Genomic DNA, 19,664 nt, shown 5'->3' on the forward strand with positions numbered 1-19,664 from the left:
GCAGGGGTATTTTTGTCTCTTAAGAGCATTGATCTATCTCAGCTCTGGAAGAGATCTGACACATCGTGGGACTAAATATTGAATGAGTGAGTTTTATGTGTTTATTTCCCATAGTCATAGGTAGTAAAGGCAGAGTCTTTAACACCAAAAATTCTAAAATCAAGGCAAGGATGGCTTGACTGTCTACTACAACTTCAAGAGTATATTCCTGTACATGAACATACAAATTCATGTAAATCTGGAGTGGAACTCTCAATGCCAAGTGGATATTAGAACCAGTGTGCCCTCACAAATGAGTCCAAGATGCACCTGGCCTTCAGAACCTCTACCCTAGGGAATGTAAGTTCACCTCAGAGAAACCTTAATTAGGAGATTACACCTGTTGAGGTTAGTTAGCATTTGAAGGGCTCTAACACTCACACTCCACTGGGGTGGGGGTGGTGGCAACCACATGCTCTTTAACTGTCTTTACCTCCATTAGTATTTGGGGGGTGTTCATTAAAATTAGAAATGCTACAAATTTTTTTGCTTTGAAAGGAGAACTGTACAGTGTGGTTTAGTAGAAAGGAACCCAAGAATCCTGCTGAGTCTCAGCTAAAGATTTACATAGCCCCAGTGTGTCAGGCACTTTCTATGCCTTGGGAGTCTCAGGCCTAAAGTGAGTGCCAGGACAGATCTTGTGTTAGGCCACACATGGAGGGAGCTGTGGCCTGAGCAAACTACAAAATCAGCAGAAATTTGCTGCTCGAGTGTGGTTTCGTTGGCTTCAGGGGAGCCTGTCATGCCAGGCACTGTCCAAAGTCCCTGATGGACAGAGGGCTGGGCTCTGTTGTGTCTATACAGCAGTCCGGTGGCTGTTTGTGCTTGGTGGCTGACGCCGGTATGGAAATATGGCAGAGTTTGTGCTGGGAAACATTATTCCTGTAACACGGCACCTGCTGTAATGTGTGGGAGGGAGATGTAAGGCCTTCACCTACCTTTAGTGTCAGATGGCCGCTGATATCAAAGAAAAGGAGCCTTCTACTGGGGATGGCCCAAGTGGCTTAGGGTAGTTTGGGTGCTTCCTACCCAGATCCACAGGTAGAAGAATCTTAGTCTTGACTCTTTTCCTGGAGAGGAGGTGAAAGCAGATGCCACAGTCCTGCTCAGTCCTTTCCTGCTTTTCAAATACAGGTGATTCAATTCCTGGTTGGCAGGGGACGGGAAACAAACTTGAACCTTGTTTATGACCTCTCTTTGGCATTTGCGAGCAAGTAACTGAGCCATGGCTTGGCTGTCAGGACACTTGGATTCCCGCTCAGGCTAAGTCAGCCATTTCTCTGAGCCAAGAAAGGTGAGTAGCAGCTGGGACTGGGAAGGCTATTAAGAGCAATGGCAAGATGAGCAATTACAAGTACAATGGCGGAACATGGAGTCTTCCACGTCAGAATCTGGCTGCCTTGGAGCACTTCTCTTTAGTATCAAGGTGGTGGTTCTAAGGACAAGGAGTATTAATACAATAAAATTTGGTGTGCTATAAAACACCCTTGGTTGTAGCAAATAAAAGTGATTATCTTGAAAAAAGCCAAAATGTCCATAAATAGGAGAGCAGTTATGTAAGAAAAGGTATGTCAACAGGTGCAGTTGTTTAAAATAATGAGATTGTGCTAATGAAAACCTTTAAGACATGTTACTGGACTGGGTAAAAAGCAAACATCAAATCACTGTTCAGTATGAATAAGCAACATTATTTTAGCCTTTAAAAAATAAATGTGTATATTACATAGTTAAAAACATAGTAAGAAGAAAAATGAAAAGTCTTAGTCAAAGTATGATGTCTTAAATTTCGAATTTTACACAAAAAACGAGGTTGCCCCACAACTGACCTACAGCTTATGAACCTGACTGGTGACTGGCCACCTCTGTCAATCCCTGGGTTAACGCAATAAGGGCTGTAGGCCCCATTTCTCTGCCTTTCCCTTTGTCCAGTGAGAAATGTTATCATTTCAGCCATCTACATGTGTGAATCCTGAGGGTAGTGGGAGGCTCGTGAAGGATACCTGAGAAGCCCAGGGGCCATCCCTGGCTTGTTCTGGTTGCAGGTGGTTGACATTGACTTCTAAATGACTAAAGAACCAATAAGGAGTTTGTTTTCATCCACATTGGTTAAGAAAGGGTGTGCCTGGTTTGAGGCTATGATAAGGTCAAACACACGAATTTCAGAATTTACCCCACCAGATGAACTTGTGCAGGGAAGAAGTTCCTTAAAGACAAATGACAGAGAACATTTCTATAGATGAGAAGTTTTGTTCTTAATTTCGACAAGTAAAACTATTTGAAAATACAATTTTGTTTCACATGTTGTGAGAGAGCTAAATGTAACTAGAATCTCAATCTCTCTCTTCTTAAACACTTATTTATTTGAAAGAGTTACAGACAGAGAGGGAGAGATCTTCCATCTGCTGGTTCACTCCCCAGGTGGCTGTAGCAAGCTGAAGACAAGAGCCTCATCTGGGTCTCCCACATGGGTGCAGCGTTCTAAACATTTAGGGCACCTTCCACTGCTTCCCCAGGCCATAGCAGAGAGCTGGATCAGAAGTGGAGCAGCTGGAACTCAAACCAGGGCCCATAAGGGATGCCAGCACTGCAGGCGGTGGCTTTACCCGCTATGCCACAGTGCTGGTCCCCTACTTAACATTCTTTGAGGGGATCTGAACTCTGAAGAACCCTAACCAGCCTTGTTTGGGCCCTGAGTGAGTCTAGGAACTGGTCCAGGAAATGTGCTCTGGGTTCAGTGATTTTCTGTTTCTGTTGAATGGGATCAAACCTCTTCCACGTAGCATCCACCCACTGGCAGGTTACCTAACATTTCTGTGCCTTGGTGTCCTGTCTGTAAAAGTGGGGCATTGTTCCTGCTCAAACTTGGTGGGCAAACAACTCCATACCGAAGACCCTTAGCCCACAACCTTTCTTCAAAGGCATCTCCTAAGGTTGGGCATTTAACTTAGTGGGTAAGATGCCCATGTCCCACTGATTCCTGGCTCTGGCTTCTGACTCCAGTTTCCTGCTACTGCAGTTGGTGGGTGACAGCAGTGACGGCACAAGTAGCTGGGGTCCTGCCACCCACGTCGGAGAGAACCTGGATCGAGTTTCCAGCTCCCAGCCTTGGCCCAGCCTAGCCTGTGGTGGGCATTTGGGGAGTGAACCAGCAGATAACAGGGGCTTGTGCACTCTCTCTTTCTCTCTCTCTCTGTCTCTCTGCTTCTCAAATACATACATATAATCTTGTTAAAAAAAAAAAAAAAAAAAAAAAAAAAAAAAAAGATGCTCTACTCCATGTGGCTCAGGCCTGGAACAAAAGGCAAAGGAATGCATGGCAGGAAAAGCTTCCTGGCTACTTCTCTCTTAGCTGAAGTGGCCAAAGGAAACAGTGTTAGCTGTGTCCATCCCAGAAGGCCAGGAGGTTTCCTTTCATTAACCCCTTTTAGGACAGAACATTAGGAAACCAGGACCCACGATATGGGATTGGTGCAAGGGTCCCTCGTGGTCAGTGTTTTGGTTTTGGGGAAGAGGGGGTCGACTACACGCTCAGAAAGTTCCAGAAACACCATCCATGAGCAGATCACTTCAAGAAGGGAAGACAAGAATGGCAGCTTTGTTGAATGGAGGGTCTAAGGAGAAAGAGACACAGAAAAGCCAATTAACACCCTAATTAACACTCCCATCCATTAGCACTCGTCTTCCCCTCCCCTCCAAAAGTGGGTGGATTTAAAACTGACTTTGATGGGAACCATAGTTTCCCCCTGAACTATAAAGAGACCTAACTATTTTTCATAATTCAACATCTCAGGCATGAGGACCTAGAAACAGAAGTCTTTTTCATCCCTCTCCAAAGCAAAGCTCATCGCCGGTTGGCAAACCTGGATGCATCAGTACCCTCTGGGTGCTCTGAAAAAGACAGATTTCTAGGTGTCAACCCAAACTGACCCAAAAGTCCCTGGAGTGGGACTCTTGGGTCTGCATACTTGAAAATCTCCTACAGGGATTCTTTACTCCAAGAAAGGCATCCGAGAACTCTGGCTCAACGACTAACTCAAGGTCACACCGTGCCTAATGTCTGGTCTTATGTAATCTATCTCTGGACCACTCTGATCCATTTTGGAGAGAAAACGCTCAGTGAGTGTGCTGCCTGAGAACACACTGAGCACGTCATGTGCTAATTATGGCCAGTGACACCTTAAAATAAAAGTGCATTATTGAATGCTTTCAGTTTCTTGTAATGATGGTAAGGTGTCGTGTCATGAGGCCTTTTTAGCCCCAGACATCACTCCAGAGAATTCCAAATAGATATAGATAGACAAGTGCCATTAGGATCCGAACCCTTTCCTCTCGGGCTGTTTACCCCCCAGAATAGGATGTCCCACAGCAACACTTCCCCCATTCGAAGTGTCGGTAAGTCTGGTTATCAGAAAGATATGACTGGGAGTGTGATACGCAGGGCATTCGCATTTTCTTGATAGGTTAGTCATATGAGAGCTGACAAAGAAGGAAAAAGAGCAGTGATGTGGTGCAATATTCACAGACAGCTGTCCCCTGGCTTCTCGATAAATAGGATGACTTGCATTGCTGAGCTGTGTGGTCACTGCTGAAGGCATGGCCCTCTCACATTTCTTCCTGATTCACATATTCAGGGGGAGGTGGGGGAGCTTGTCATCCCCTCCCTCTTGGGCTTCCCAGACACTGAGTCTGGAATGAAAATTCACCTGCCTCTGAGCTGGCTACTGGCAGGGGGGCAGGGCTGTTACTTGGGTTCCCAGGTTGGAAGATTATCTCACCCAGCCCAAACTATATAAGCCGAGCAGTGTGGAGGGGACCAGCAGGGCCATCTCCAGGGATTCATTCCACAGGAGAAAACCACACAGACGCACTCCAGCCAACATGATGGTACTGAAAGTAGAGGAGCTGGTACGTGAGATGCCTTATTTTTATGTAATGAAAACTAGTTTGTCTTGGCTTTTCTTTGAAAATTGAAATACCCTTTTCTTTCAGGCATAATAAGAGAACTCTGAAAATGTCATATACACAGAATTTTGGTTTATATGATAAACCAAGTGAAATTAGGAAAAAAATGGAGGGGACTAATTAATTCTCTATTTCCTATTTATTATTTTCTCCTTTGGTTTTATTGCTAAGGTGTGGACTCACATGTAGTTATCAGAATGCCTTAGGTAGACATTTTGTGGCAGGTAGATATGTTTGGGAAATCTATAAGTCAGGGCCAGGACCTATCAAAGTTTTCTACAATGAAATAACTTTAAATAAGCAGAGGGGCATTTGTGATTAAGCAGATTAATGGTAGATGGAGCTCCGTCAACTCAGCATAAGCCTTGATCTAAGAGGGGAGGCAAGCCCCTGGATGTGGTCGGAGCATATCTGCAGCTCCATGTTGCAGCCTGGGATCTGAGAGTGCAGCACGCGAGTGGCTCTCCCCAAGGAGGAAGGACCGCAGGCCTCCTGCGGCATCCCCCCACGGACACCGCTGCTACTGACCCTGCCATCTTCCTCCCCTACAGGTCACAGGGAAGAAGAGCAGCAACGGGGAAACAGGGGAATTCCTTCCCGATGATTTCAGAGATGGACAGTATGAAGCTGCTGTTACTTCAGAGAAGCAAGAGGATCTAAAGACACTCCCGGCCCACCATGTGAGCCTGGCAGAGCAACAGTGGGAAAGGGAGAAACAGCGAGAGGCAGAGGTAAGAACCTTCCACTGAGTCTACAGCTGGGAGGTTGGGGCTGGTGTGGATGGAGGTGCCGGAGATGAAGGAGGAGAAAGACACAAGATAAATGCAGCCATTCCAAAGATTCCAACCCACAGAGAGGCAAGTTTCATGGAACAGGTTTGGGAAAATAATTCTTCAACTAAATTATGACTTTTGGATTCTGAATCAGTTATTCAATGTGCTATGACCATGTTTTGATTGAGAGACAGACTCCAAAAGGTAAACATATCCAGTGAATTTGCAGTGTCACACACCATCCACTCTGTCCCTCTTTTTCTTCAGAACATGGTTTGCAGCCTGTTGTTCAGTGTTGGGCTGTGCCTGCTTTCTGTGTTGACGTAATCTGTGCTGCTGAGGAAATTCTCATTACCTACTCACACAGATAAAATGCGCATTGGTTAGCTGTGGTGCCCGGGCAGTCTGCTTTAGAGATCCTGCTTAGTGGGCACTGCTATTGCAGCATTTAATATGTATTATTAGATTCTTTTGGGTTAATAAAACCCAATTTTGAACATGATTAAATAGACTACAGAAGTCTGGGGCTTGTTTATAGAATGAATCATAAAATCATCACTTAGAGACCCCATTGTGTCTCCAATTAGTCAAGGGCTGTAGAAGTAAAGGATGGCAAACATGAAGTTAATTAGTTGAAAATCTGATCCCCCAAAACTTGAAATCACTAAGTGGAAGTCAGAGATTTATTTTAAAATGTTTGATTTTTTTTCTGTTCACATACTTGCCTCAGACCATGTAATGTTGTTTAGACACCATTAGAATGCTTGTCAGAACTCCCCACATTTTTGAAATATGGATTTCTTTTTTTAGCTTAAAAAGAAAAAACTAGAACAAAGATCAAAGCTTGAAAATTTAGAAGACCTTGAAATAATCATTCAACTGAAGAAAAGGAAAAAATACAGGAAAACTAAAGTTCCTGTTGCAAAGGAACCGGAACCTGAAATCATTGTAAGAGCTGTTTGGTTTTGTCTTGCCATATACCCAGTGCTGTGCTACAAGGGGAAACATGTCTGTGAAGGGTCTGATTGAATCCTGGAGAGCTCATGGTAGCTCTCCCATCATTTATTTATTTAGTTATTTATTTTTCTTTTTTTCGCTCTAGACCGAACCTGTGGATGTGCCTAGATTTCTAAAGGCTGCTCTGGAAAATAAACTGGCGGTCGTAGAAAAGTTCTTGTCAGACCAGAACAATCCAGATGTCTGTGATGAGGTAAGGCTCATCCAAAGCACTGCAAGAGCCATCACATTAATTTTGTGTTTCCTAGGCTTTCTGGCAGACTTGCTAGTATGGTGCCAGTCTTGCCATCTGAAGCAGTTCCCCCAGATGTTGCCACACATGCCAGTAGCATAACTGAAGAGTGTAACGATGCAAAAAAAAAAAAATTCTAGATCAGTACTATGGGTTGCTTGTTACTGGCACTCAGATACTTACGGCTGATTTTTCTGTTTCTCTGTAACTTTGTAGATCCTTGGGATAATCTGTTAATAGGGCAAGTCCAGAAAGCCATCTTTGGAGGAATACATTATCAGCATCATCTTTGGTTAGATCCAAACACATCAGTACTAGGCGTAGACTCTGGAGTGGAGTTCAAATGCCAGCCCCGCTGCTGCTTGGCTACTTCATTTTGAGCAGCTAATGTGTATTTTCTAGACCTCAGTTTCCTTATCTGTAAGCACAGGGCATTGGTTGAAATAAAGCCTTAGTTGGTCCAGCTCTAGCATTAGTATCATCCATACGAAGACAATTTACCAAAGATCATGAATCCTTTTGTATTATTTCCCCCATGAACTGCAATGGGGGTGGAGGGGCACTTGATAGGTTAAGCCAAAAATTCGCCTCCCATTCTCTTAAACAGGAATTGCACACTTTTTGATAGTCAACCTAGCAATAACCCCAGGTAGAAGAAAACTCTGTGATCTGCACTGGAAATGCTACAGGAAGGTGCAAAATGCAAGAATGGGAAATGTCATCATTTAGGTGGTTTTGAGCCTTTAAGTTCACATTTCCCAATGTTGACCTTTGAGCACTTAGAAATGTACAGTGCAGGAAATTCAAATCTTGGTTGTGGGATAATTGTTCTAATTCTGTAATTTTAGCTAACTTAGACATTTCTAATTCATAAAGAAGCACTTGGATTTCTATCACTTAGGTCATCATAGACCCCAGCTTCATACCTCTTAAAGGATTTGTGCACATTTTTATATGCATTGCTATCTCTTTTTTTAATCTCTATTCTGACAGTATAAACGAACAGCTCTTCATAGAGCATGCTTGGAAGGGCATTTGGCAATTGTGGAGAAGCTAATGGAAGCTGGAGCCCAGATCGAATTCCGTGATATGGTAAATATATTTCTTTGCTTGGAAATGAGCCAAAGTAAGTAAACTATATGAAGCTCAAGAAAACCGACAATGAAAAACTGGCCTGATTGGATTGAAATTGATCTGCGAGAAACAGGCAAAAGCTCATTTCTCCATACAAAGGAAAGTTGGGAGATGAGGCTAGGTTGAGTGAAAAGTACTTTCCATACATACTGAAAAGGAGAGGAGGGTTTCGGGGAAAAGAAGGAAGTGAAAACTGTTGAACAGAATTCAATATCCTAAGAAAGTTGGGGCATTATCAAGTCAGCAGCATTACTGAGAAGTATTGAAGTCGACACGTGCCTTTCAACACCCCTGTCCTTCCATTAAACATGGCAGCCTGCTCATGGCCTCTTGGCTGCCAGCAACATAGAAGAATTCTCTAGCTATGCACTGTATGCAATAGATGCCAATCGCCATGGATGAGATCTGGGGCAGGCTGCATTCTAAATGAACTGCATTTATGGAAAGTAGCTGCTATTCAGACCACAGTAATTCAGCCGCTGTGATATCTACAAAGACCAGTACACAGCGCATTTTATGAACTGACGATTGAGCTGGGAAAAGGCTTCATTTATTTAAATGAAGTTCAGTTTGACTTGATCGCAAAGTGGAAAAGGGGTATTAAAAAATCCAAAAGAAGTGGCCAAAATCAAAGAAAAAATACACTGGAAAAAAAATGAAAGAAACAAATACAAAGTCTGCATGGGAAGACCAAGTCCGAGTTCCCTGCCCAGGTTTTACACTGTGTCCTTTCGCCTTCCTCTACAGCTTGAATCCACAGCCATCCACTGGGCATGCCGTGGAGGAAACCTGGAGGTTTTAAAATTGTTGCTGAACAAAGGTGCAAAAATCAGCGCCCGAGATAAGGTATTGCCCCTCCTCCTCCTTCCCCTCTCCCTCCTAGCCCCACCTCTTCATTGGGGTCATCTGGAAGCCCCTGCTACGAGCAGACGCCCTGGCCACTTCTGCTGGCACATGCCTTGGGGTCTGGGACAGCTCTGTCCTCACTTCCAGGGCATCAGCAGCCTTTTCCACTTTTCCAGTTGCTCAGCACGGCGCTGCATGTGGCGGTGAGGACCGGCCACTACGAGTGCGCGGAGCATCTCATCGCCTGTGAAGCAGACCTGAACGCCAAAGACCGAGTAAGTAGACGGGGCACGCTGGGCCTCCTACAGCTCCACTGCTTATCTGGACTCACGCCTACAAGCCAGGGTGCCCTTTCGGGGCCGCTTCCAGGTTTCAGGCTCACTGCAGCTTGTCTATTCTGCTCCTCCAGGAAGGAGATACGCCCCTGCATGATGCCGTGAGACTGAATCGTTATAAGATGATAAGGCTCCTGATTATGTACGGTGCCGACCTCACCATCAAGAACAGCGTGAGTACTCAAAACAAGGGGCACTGAATGCTGATTTCCTAATTTCCAGAAGCATCCCTTAAATACTTAACAATATCCCACAGTGCTAGTATTTTGGGGGATCTCTGGGTGGCTTAAATGCCCCTCCCCATTTCCATGAGGATGGTGTTAACCTCCACAGCAATACAGGTTGCATGGGCAGAGCCAGGAGATGCCATAGTTACTGGGTGACTTTAGTGCTAATAGTTCTTTGAAAATTTCATCTTAAAAAGAAATATACAAAAATGCCCCAATTTTTCACCTTCAGAAAGACCTGTGTAGGAGAAGTCCAGTTTTCCTTCTGAGCTAGGAATACAGACATTCACCATTCCTGAAATGGCCTAACAGTGCAGCCAATGAAATAAAATTCATATCCAATCAATATCCAACTGATTAATAGCCAATGTTACCATTTTCTTCCAGGGAAAACTATGCTTTTGCCTCAAGTTTTCAGATAATTCCCGTCCACCCTCCACTTTAGTTTGTCTGCCTTGTCTCTCAAAATAATTTCCTATAGTGAGGCTCTGAAAATTCTTGTCTAAGTACATATTAATTTAACTTCATCTGTGAGCAGGGAATGATACCAACTTCTCCTCAGGGTACCAATTCCAAACAAACGTCATCTGATATGAGCTTCAAAATATCACCCAGAGGAACAGGGATAAATTACTGAAGAAATGATTTTGAAGATTTTAGAGAATCACCTTCCAAAAAGGGGGAAAGAACCAAATCATCTTACAAACACGCATAATTTCCTTCCTTTATTTGTGTTACTATGAGACTGAGAGGAATATTTTATTAAAAAAAAAAAAAAAACTGGCTCGCTGGCAAGAACAGAGAGGAGTAGTGGGTGGAGACTCCTTGGGATGAGAAAGTGTTAACAGTAGGATTCCCTAGTGCATGATACTAGGATTGGTCTCTCCAAGTCATTTTTGAAAACAATCAGAAAAAGAATAGATTCCAAATGAAGTCTCCACAACTGTAGTACATGTGAGGATTTTTTTTCCCCAGGCAGTGAGACACTAGCAACGGAGATAAACAGCATACATTTGGAGAGACTGTGCAACAGGAGATAAACTTTAACAGAGAGGGCTGCAAGGAATTTATGGAAGAATAACCCAAAATGCACAAAGGGCTTATGGCTCTGAATTATCAGTTCAGCCTCAGCATAGGGTTCTGGACCTATTAGGGTCACTGACCCAGTGGACTGATGATCTCCCTGAGGACCATGAAGCTATCACGTGATATCTTAAAGGGGATTGCAAACACCACATTGTTGTCTAAAACTCTGTAGGCACGTCTACTGAGGAGTGTTCTTTAGGAAAGACACTACAGAGATGGGGAAGTTCCAGCATGAGTTACAGAGTCACTATCTCAGATACGCACAGGGGCCCAGAGCAGGTCACATACATGACTTACATGGGTGGCTGCTGGGGTCTGTGCATGTAACTCTTTTAAAGATGGTGGGTCTTCCTCAACTCAGTCCACTGTTGCTCTGTGGCACAATTCTACCGATATTTCCACAGAGGTCACAGGTCCAGTTGGGAAATTTTTTGATATCCAACTGTTGCCAATTAATTCTAACCTTTAAAGAAAAAAAAAGCTTAAGTTGTTTGAGCAAAACCAAAACATATCTGTAGACTTATTGGCATCTCAAAGCTTCCGCTTTGAATTAAGGAAACACTTCTGAAGGAACAGAGATGGAAAATACTAAGACTTCTCCTATCTGAATGGTTGTAGTATTTGTAAATATCTTAGGATGTGTGCATGAGGGAAATCAAAATTTGATCTCAAAAAATTACTTATTCACACATCATAGACATCAACTCCAAGAAAAATAAATTTACTGGTTCACAGCATAATTCCTGCCAACTGTGAAAAACCTGCTCTCAGGAGCACTAATAGTAACGGAGCAGCACCTGACTACTTAGGCTAAGGTGCTGAAGCAGCTCATTTATCACAAGGCCTAAGCAATCAAAGAATGGTTTTCCAGATTGATAGGACCTGGTTCTTGACCAGGAGGGATACTGTCACCTCCAGGGGCCCTTGCTTTAGGGTCCTGGAACTCAAGAGGCAATGCTGAATTTAAAATGATGTGGGGGCACTCTTGCTGCTTGCAGTCCAGGGCCCAGGGACTTTACTAATACCTAGGATAGTCCCATAGGAAAAGAATTAGTGCTAATTTAAAATGCCAAAAGTATCCCAGTGCAAAAGAGTGAAGGGCTGGCTGGAATATAAACTGCAAGTCATTCATAACAGAAACCACAGAACACTGATCACACATACCCAGCCCTTCCCTCATTAAACATACATGCAGGGAGAATGGAGTTTTGATGCCTCATGCCTGAAAGTCAAGTTTCCATCATCTTTTTTGATTAGGCCGGGAAGACCCCAATGGATCTGGTGCTAAACTGGCAAAATGGAACCAAAGCAATATTTGACAGCCTCAAGGAGAATTCCTACAAAACCTCTCGCATAGCTACGTTCTAAGGAAATGAGATTCTTTCATCAGCAACTGCTCACTGGCATTTTGAAGGCATGGCCTAAAACAAGAGCAACGAGCCAGAGTCCAGTGTCTGTCAACTTGCTGTGAAGCTGTAATCAACGAAGATTCAAGAAAGCACAGGGTTACTGGTGTTGAAGTTTCCTTTAGCAAAACTCACTCTATTTAATTTATTCCAGTTTATTTCTTTCTTTCTTTGATGATATTGATATCCAGACCTTCGTGATAATCCACTTGGTAAGCAAAGCTTAATTTGTATACAACACTTTCAGAGCCTTCCATAGGTAGTTCTTAAACCATGTGACTGAGCAACGCTTGGAGTGCCTAAGTAGGTGTCATCTGTCGTCTAAGACATTTCAAGATGTTTTCAAAAGACATGGGCAACTGTTGCAGCCTTCTTTTCTTCTGATTTTTAATACTGAAGATTGAATGAAGCAATGAAAGGCATGTAGTGACAGGAAGGGAATGAGACAATGAAAGTGATTCTGTGAGAAGGATGGGAAAGCCAACCATTTTCCCCGGAGGCCTGATTTTGTTTTGCTTTGTTACCAAATCACACAGAGTTCCAAGGTGAAGTGTAAGTGCAGGGTAGGGGAAGGTGTGGCCTACGGGGCCAACAGGACTGAATTTGCTCAAAAAAGATGAAAGGCAATGCAAAGTGTAAATGTGTAAATGTATATTGTGTTGTATCTATATTTTATATTCATAATAAAAGCAAACAGACACTAAGTCTCTTTTTAAAATTATTTAAAAAGTGTGAAAAAAGGCCATTTGGGAGGGGGTTTGTTCATTGTTTTCCAAGGTTTTAAGATTGGCGATATCCTATACAACAGCACTCTTGATAATTTGTTAAAATGCAGATTCTGATTCTGCCATCTTAGATGGGGCCTGAGATTCTGCATTTCTGAGAAATTCCCAAGCGACAATGGCACCTTGCAATGCCACCTGCACTCTGAGCTTTAAGGCTAAGAAGGTTAAAGATACAAAGGAGTTCAAGTTCTTTCCATCTCTTTGGTGTGGGAAAAGAGACCCCTGCTGGGCAGAATGATTCTGGCAAGTTTAACAAATACTCCCTAAGTTCCCATCAGGGCCTGACCAATCAGAGGTTAAACAACTGTGGCCAGAGGCTGGCATTGTCAAAAGCCTCTCATGAGAACACACCGCATCAATGCTTTTTGGCCTTCAATGGGAGACTTGTCTTGCCAGGTGCTAAGAACTATTTGTGATGAGAAAAAACAAGATTGTCCCTGCCTTGCTGTCCTGAAATGAATTAAGTACTAAAGAAATAATCAGAAATATAGTTATCAGCCTGATAAATGTGCTGTGTGGGTTTTTTCTTTTTAAGTTTTATTTGTTTATTTGAAAGGCAGAGAGAGAAGTCTTCCATCTGCTGGTTCACTCCCTAAATGGCCGCAATGGCTGGAGCTGGGACAATTTAAAGCCAGGACCCAGGAGCTTTTTCCAGGTCTCCCATGCAGGTGCAGGGGCCCAAGCACTTGGACCATCTTTTACTGCTTTCCCAGGTGCATTAGCAGGGAGCTGGATTGTAAGTGGAGCAGCCAAGACTCGAACCAGCACCCATGTGGAAGTGGGGATATTCAATGTGAGTTTCAAACATAACCGAGTTGCTGTTTTGCATTTAATAGAGACTAACGTGAAACACTAGAAGTCACCACCCAAAACCCATACAGATCGCACATAGGACTTTGACAGGACTGACATTTTGAGTGCATACACCTTTTAATAATCTGGTGATGGAGACATAAGTTGTTTGAAGCTTTTCTATTTAATTCCCTTCCAACCCAGAGTCCATGTCCCACAAGCATTGGGAGTTCCAGGGCAGTTTTGTTCTGTCTGCTCTCTCTCAGTCCTTTTGCCATCCCTCCGCCTCCCCGCCAGGCCCGGATTCTGGGATGCCAGACCCGTAAGGCTCGAGGTCCTTCAATTTCTGCCAAGCAGAGGCACAGTTCTCTGGCTAGTCCTTTTGTCTCCCATGGCATAATTTGGACGTTATCAAGTGAGCAAGGTCTTTATGGTGTCTTCCTCAAGTCCCTCTCCCCTCAAGTGCTAGGAGGGTGTAAAGAAGAGCCAAATATTTGCATGAATAAAGAGAGGGCAGGAGAGACAACATGGAATAAACTCATTAGAATAAAACACAACTCCCAGTTATCTCTGCTAACGGAAATGACTGACACTTCAGGGAAAAATTCCAAGTTTCCATCACGCAAACCTTCAGTTTCTATAAGATCCTCGCCTTCCTTCCCACTGAGCACACTCTCTGTCCACAATGTTTCATCTTGAGCTCACTCAGTGAGAGGTATTTTCTATTGGCCAATGGAGAATTCTACGAATTGTTCTTGACCTTCTTTTCCTCACTCCTCCTCTTTTTTCTTTCTTTTTTTTTTTAAAATATTTATTTATTTGAAAGGCACTTACAGGGAGAGGGGGAAGAGAGAGATCCTCCATTCATTGATTCACTCCCAGATGGCCACAATAGCCGGGACTGGGCACGCTGAAGCCTGGAGCCAGGAGCTTCCTCCAGGTCTCCCACATGACTGCAGGGTCCCAAGCATTTGGGCCATCTTCTGCTGCTTTCCCAGGCCATTAGTAGGGTGTAGGCTTGGAAGTAGAGCAACAGAACTCAAACCAGTGTCCATATGGGATGAAAGTGCTGCAGGTGATGCCTTAACCCATTGCACCATAGTGCTGGCCCCTCCTCTCCTTGGGTCAACTGCCAAGTCTTAGCAAGTATGCTACCCCAGCAGCTGTGTAATCTGTCTTGAGTCGTCCAATCGCAAGCATGTGTTGCCCAGTTCAGATGACCCTTATTATTATTATTTTTGACAGGCAGAGTGGACAGTGAGAGAGACAGAGAGAAAGGTCTTCCTTTGCCGTTGGTTCACCCTCCAATGGCCGCCGAGGCCGGCGCACCATGCTGATCCGAAACCAGGAGCCAGGTGCCACTTCTGGTCTCCCATGCGGGTGCAGGGCCCAAGCACTTGGGCCATCCTCCACTGTACTCCCGGGCCACAGCAGAGAGCTGGACTGGAAGAGGGGCAACCGGGACAGAATCCGGCGCCCCAACCCAACCGGGACTAGAACCTGGGGTGCCGGCGCCGCAGGCGGAGGATTAGCCTAGTGAGCCGCGGCACCAGCCTCAGATGACCTTTATTTCTCAGCTGGATTACTCAAACATCCCTGTTAGGGCTCCTGGCCTTTAGGCTGTTTTCCACATTGAAGCCAGGGTTCTTTTTCTGAAACACAAATCTGGTCAAGTCGCTCACACTGTGCCAGCTCTGTGGAAGGTTCTCCTGGCACCCGACCCCATCACATCGTTTCTCCTTGTCTTTCCCCTTTGGTCGAGCTATTATTTCCTTGAGGAAGCCAATCTTGAATCCTTTGCTTTTTGGTTCCGCTAAGGTGTGTCTTGTTGTACTCCCCCCACCCATGTCATAATATTCATTATACTGCCTTTATCTACCACCCAAAGCCCAAATGGAAAAATGTCCTCTCTCCTCTTAAAAGAATATTAAATATTAACCCAATATAAAAATGAAAAATGAAGGAAGCAATCAACAGGATTCCTAATCTCATGGCACTCTATTTGTGCACATTACATATGGGCACCATGCATTTACACAATGCAGTTTTTGCATAATTTACTGAAGAAAAATGTGTGCCCTTTGAAGATTTTTTTTTTTTAAGGAAACAAGAAGTCAGAAGCCAAATCAGGACTACAGAGTGGATACCTAATGATTTCCCATCAAAACTCCTCTCCAAATATCCTTGTCACAAGAGGAGTGAGCAGATGCACTGTCAGGGTGAGGGACTCTCTGGTGAAGCTTTCCCAAGCATTTTTCTAAAAAGTTTTATCTAACTTTCTCAAAACTTCCTCCCAATTAACAGATGTTATTCTTTAGCTCTAAAGTCATCAAGCAGAATGCCTTTAGCAACCCAAGACTGTTACCATGACCTTTGCTCTTGCCTGGCCCACACTGTACCAGTAAGGTAGCACTTCCATCTCCTTCTACAGTTCTTCAAATGCTTCAGGATCTTGATCCTAGTTGTTTCAAATGTCCATCGAAAGCTGTTGTCTGCAGTTGATTTGGGTGCAATAGTTCTGGTGCTCACACAGCAGCAAGTCTGCTCTATTTTAACTCTGCAGTCAGACTTGCGTCAGCTGGAGCAGTTGAAACATCTATGCTATTGCTTCCGGAGTTAATCATGAGGACCTCCCTCAGTTAGGGCATGGTCAAGATGAACTTTTTCCTTGCAAATTGATGTGGATAGCCTGTTGCTGTGGGCTTCATCTTCAACACTGTCTTGTCTATTCTTAAAATGTTATCCATTTGTAAACTGCTGATTTCTGTGGAGCATCACCCCCATAAACTTTTCATAAAGCATCATTAATAATTTCACTCTTCTACCACCTAAGCTTCCCCCTAATTTTGATGCCTATTCTTGCTGCAATTTTAGCCGAACTCAGTATGCTACCAGTAGGAGCTGTTTAAAAAAAAAAATCTGTTTATTTATTTGAAAGGCAGTTAGAGAGACAGACATATGCAAAGAGAGGGATCCTCCATCTGCTGGTTCACTCCCCAAATGGCTGCAACAGCCAGGGCTGGGCAAGGCCAAAGCCAAGAGCCAAGAGCTTCTTCTCAATCTCCTAAATGGGTGGCAGCGGCCCAAGCACTTAGGCCATCTTCCGCTTTCCCACGTATATTAGCAAGAAGCTGGATTGGAAGTGCAGCAGCTGGACTTGAATCAGCATCCACATGGGATCTGGCATTGCAGGTGGTAGCATAACCCACTGTATCACAATGCTGGCTGAGGTGTTTTTTCAAACTGATGCCTTACCTTTCTTAGTACTTCAAAGTAGATCCTGTTCAGATATGTTATAAAAAGTCAGTGTGAGTTTGTTTTGGTGCAAAACTTTGGAAATTCATGCACACTTTTTTCATAAGACACATTTCATAAGACAAACTTTTTGAAGACCTCCTATGTGTGTACAATATTCTATTTGTATTTTTCCATGGACTGTTACTGTTTTTGCTTTGTTTTTAAAGGGAGAGACAGAGAAGCAGATAGAGAATTCTTATCTACTGTCTTACTCCCTAAATGTCTCAATGGCTGTGCCTGGACCAGGCCAAATGCTGGGAGCCAGGAAATCAATCCAGGTATGCCATGTGGGTGACAAGAATCTAACTACTTGATCCATCACAGCTGCTTTCTGGAGTCTGCATTAGCAGGAAGCTGGAGTCAGAAGCCAGAGAGAGGAATTGAATCAAAGGTCTTTAATATGGCCGGCGCCGTGGCTCAATAGGCTAATCCTCCACCTTGCGGCGCCGGCACACCGGGTTCTAGTCCCGGTCAGGGCGCCGGATTCTGTCCCGGTTGCCCCTCTTCCAGGCCAGCTCTCTGCTATGGCCAGGGAGTGCAGTGGAGGATGGCCCAGGTGCTTGGGCCCTGCACCCCATGGGAGACCAGGAAAAGCACCTGGATCCTGGCTCCTGCCATCGGATCAGTGCGGTGCACCGGCTGCAGCGGCGGCCATTGGAGGGTGAACCAACGGCAAAGGAAGACCTTTCTCTCTGTCTCTCTCTCTCACTGTCCACTCTGCCTGTCAAAAAAAAAAAAAAAAAAAAAAAAAAGTCTTTAATATGGAATGTAAGCATCTTAACCACTAGGCTAAATGCCTACTCCCTATTGTATTTTTAAAAATTGGAGGAATTAAAATTTATCAAATAATCCAATTCTGAGATATTCTTATATTCCTGGGATAAATTTTACCTGGTCATGTTGTTTTAAAGGTTTCTCTTATCTAACATTTTATTTGAGCATTTACATTCATAAGAGATTGGTATAAAGCCTTCTTTTTAAAAGGCATCTATTATTTATTTATTTTTCAACTACCTTAAAGGCAGAGCAATAGAAAGAGAGACTGACTGATCAATCGATCTTCTGTTCACTGGTTTACTCCCCCAAATGCCTGCAACAGTTAGGGCTGGGCCAGGCAGAAGCCAGCAGTCTGGAACTTTCATCTGGGTCTCTCACAATGGTGGTAGGGGTCCAAGCACTTGTGACATCATCTGCTCATTAGCACTCCAGGATGCATTAGCAGGAAGCTAGATTAGAAGCAGAGCAGATAGGACTTGAACAGGCACTCCAATATGAGATATGTATGTCTCAAGTGGAGGCTTAACCTACTATAAGACACCTGCCCCAGCTTTTCTCTTTTTCATAAGTACGTTGTCTCTGACCCTCAAAATAATGTTCTTTTTCTCATTTCAGAAAAATTCTGGGGCTGGCGCTGTGGCATAGCATGTAAAGCCACCACCTGCAGTGCCAGCATCCCATATGGGCACCGGTTCGAGTCCCAACTGCTCCACTTCCAATCCAGCTCTCTGCTATGACCTGGGAAAGCATTAGAAGATGGCCCTGTCCTTGGGCCCTGTACCCACATGGGAGACAGGAAGAAGCTCCTGACTCCTGGCTTCTGATCGGCACAGCTTCGGCCGTTGCGGCCATCTGCAGAGTGAACCAGCGGAGGAAGACCTCTCTCTCCCTCTACCTCTCCATAACTCTGCCTTTCCAATAAATAAACCTTAAAAACAAAACAAAACAAACAATTCTTACTCAATTGTATCTCTCTATCCCACTGTGTATTGTGTATCAATATAGCACAAATGCAAGTATGTGCACAAAAGGCTACTTTTACTTAACATGATGATACTGCTATTATGAAAAGAATTATTTCTAGTTAGTTGAGTTTATTGCTTTGATACATATTTTTTTTTTAAATTTGTGTTTGTTTTGATTTGAAAGGCAGAGAGACATGAGAAAGATCTTCCATCTGCTGGTTTACTCCCCAAACGCCGATAACAAAGAGGCCAGGCTGAAGTCATGAGGTCCTGACACATGGGGTGGCAGGTATTCAAGTACTTGGGCCATTTGCTGCTGACTCCTAAGGATGTGTATTAGCAGAAAACTGGACCGAGAAGCTAAGTAGCTGGGACTTGAGCCAGACACTCTGATTTGCGATGCCAAATGCCTCTCCTATGCTTTGATAATTTTAATACAGCTACTAGGGAAATCAGCATTAGGCCTCCAGGGGTTCCAACCAAAAGTAATCTTATTTCAAAGATATCACGAAGTAAGCAGTGAAGGAAGAGGCCAAGTCTAATTTTACATGTGTATCTTCTCTCCTTCCATAAATTCTATGGCAATTCCTTTTAGAAAGAACTCTAACTTGATAAATACACTGACAGAAAAGCTTAAAACATGAATAGATCAATTAAGTAACCCTCTTAATGTAAGGTTTAATAGTCCTCAAAATTACTTCTTGAGTGGTAAGATTAAAAAATAAGCCACTGTATATAACAAGTAGGAAGGCATGAGTTTTTAAATGAACAGGAGACATTTTGAAAGTGTCCTGAAATACTGAAACATCTTATGCAAGTCTACTGCTGTTATTTACCACATACACAAAGGACGAATAAAGCAGTCTGTCTTCCTCTTAAAATGTTTCTAAATTCATTAAGCCGGCAGCCTTTAAAAAGGCTGCACTAGGTTCTGCTTATTGTTAAATGACTGAATGTAAAATTTTTTAGAGACTTGATTTCTAGCTTCAAA

General features: G+C 43.7%; 1 protein-coding gene across 1 annotated transcript; it reads left to right on the forward strand.

Annotated features, from left to right (window-relative positions):
• Positions 1–4,699: 4,699 nt before the first annotated feature.
• On the forward strand, positions 4,700–12,757 carry ANKRD1 (ankyrin repeat domain 1). Its single transcript, NM_001082054.1, is given in 9 exon segments — positions 4,700–4,944; positions 5,553–5,732; positions 6,585–6,722; positions 6,877–6,984; positions 8,017–8,115; positions 8,905–9,003; positions 9,180–9,278; positions 9,413–9,511; positions 11,909–12,757. Coding segments are annotated over 9 exon segments (960 nt in total). The 5' UTR covers positions 4,700–4,917; the 3' UTR covers positions 12,020–12,757.
• The last annotated feature ends 6,907 nt before the right edge of the window (positions 12,758–19,664 follow it).

The sequence above is a fragment of the Oryctolagus cuniculus genome, chromosome 15 (genome assembly GCF_964237555.1).
Source record: "Oryctolagus cuniculus chromosome 15, mOryCun1.1, whole genome shotgun sequence".
In the NCBI taxonomy this organism is placed as follows: Eukaryota; Metazoa; Chordata; class Mammalia; order Lagomorpha; family Leporidae; genus Oryctolagus; species Oryctolagus cuniculus.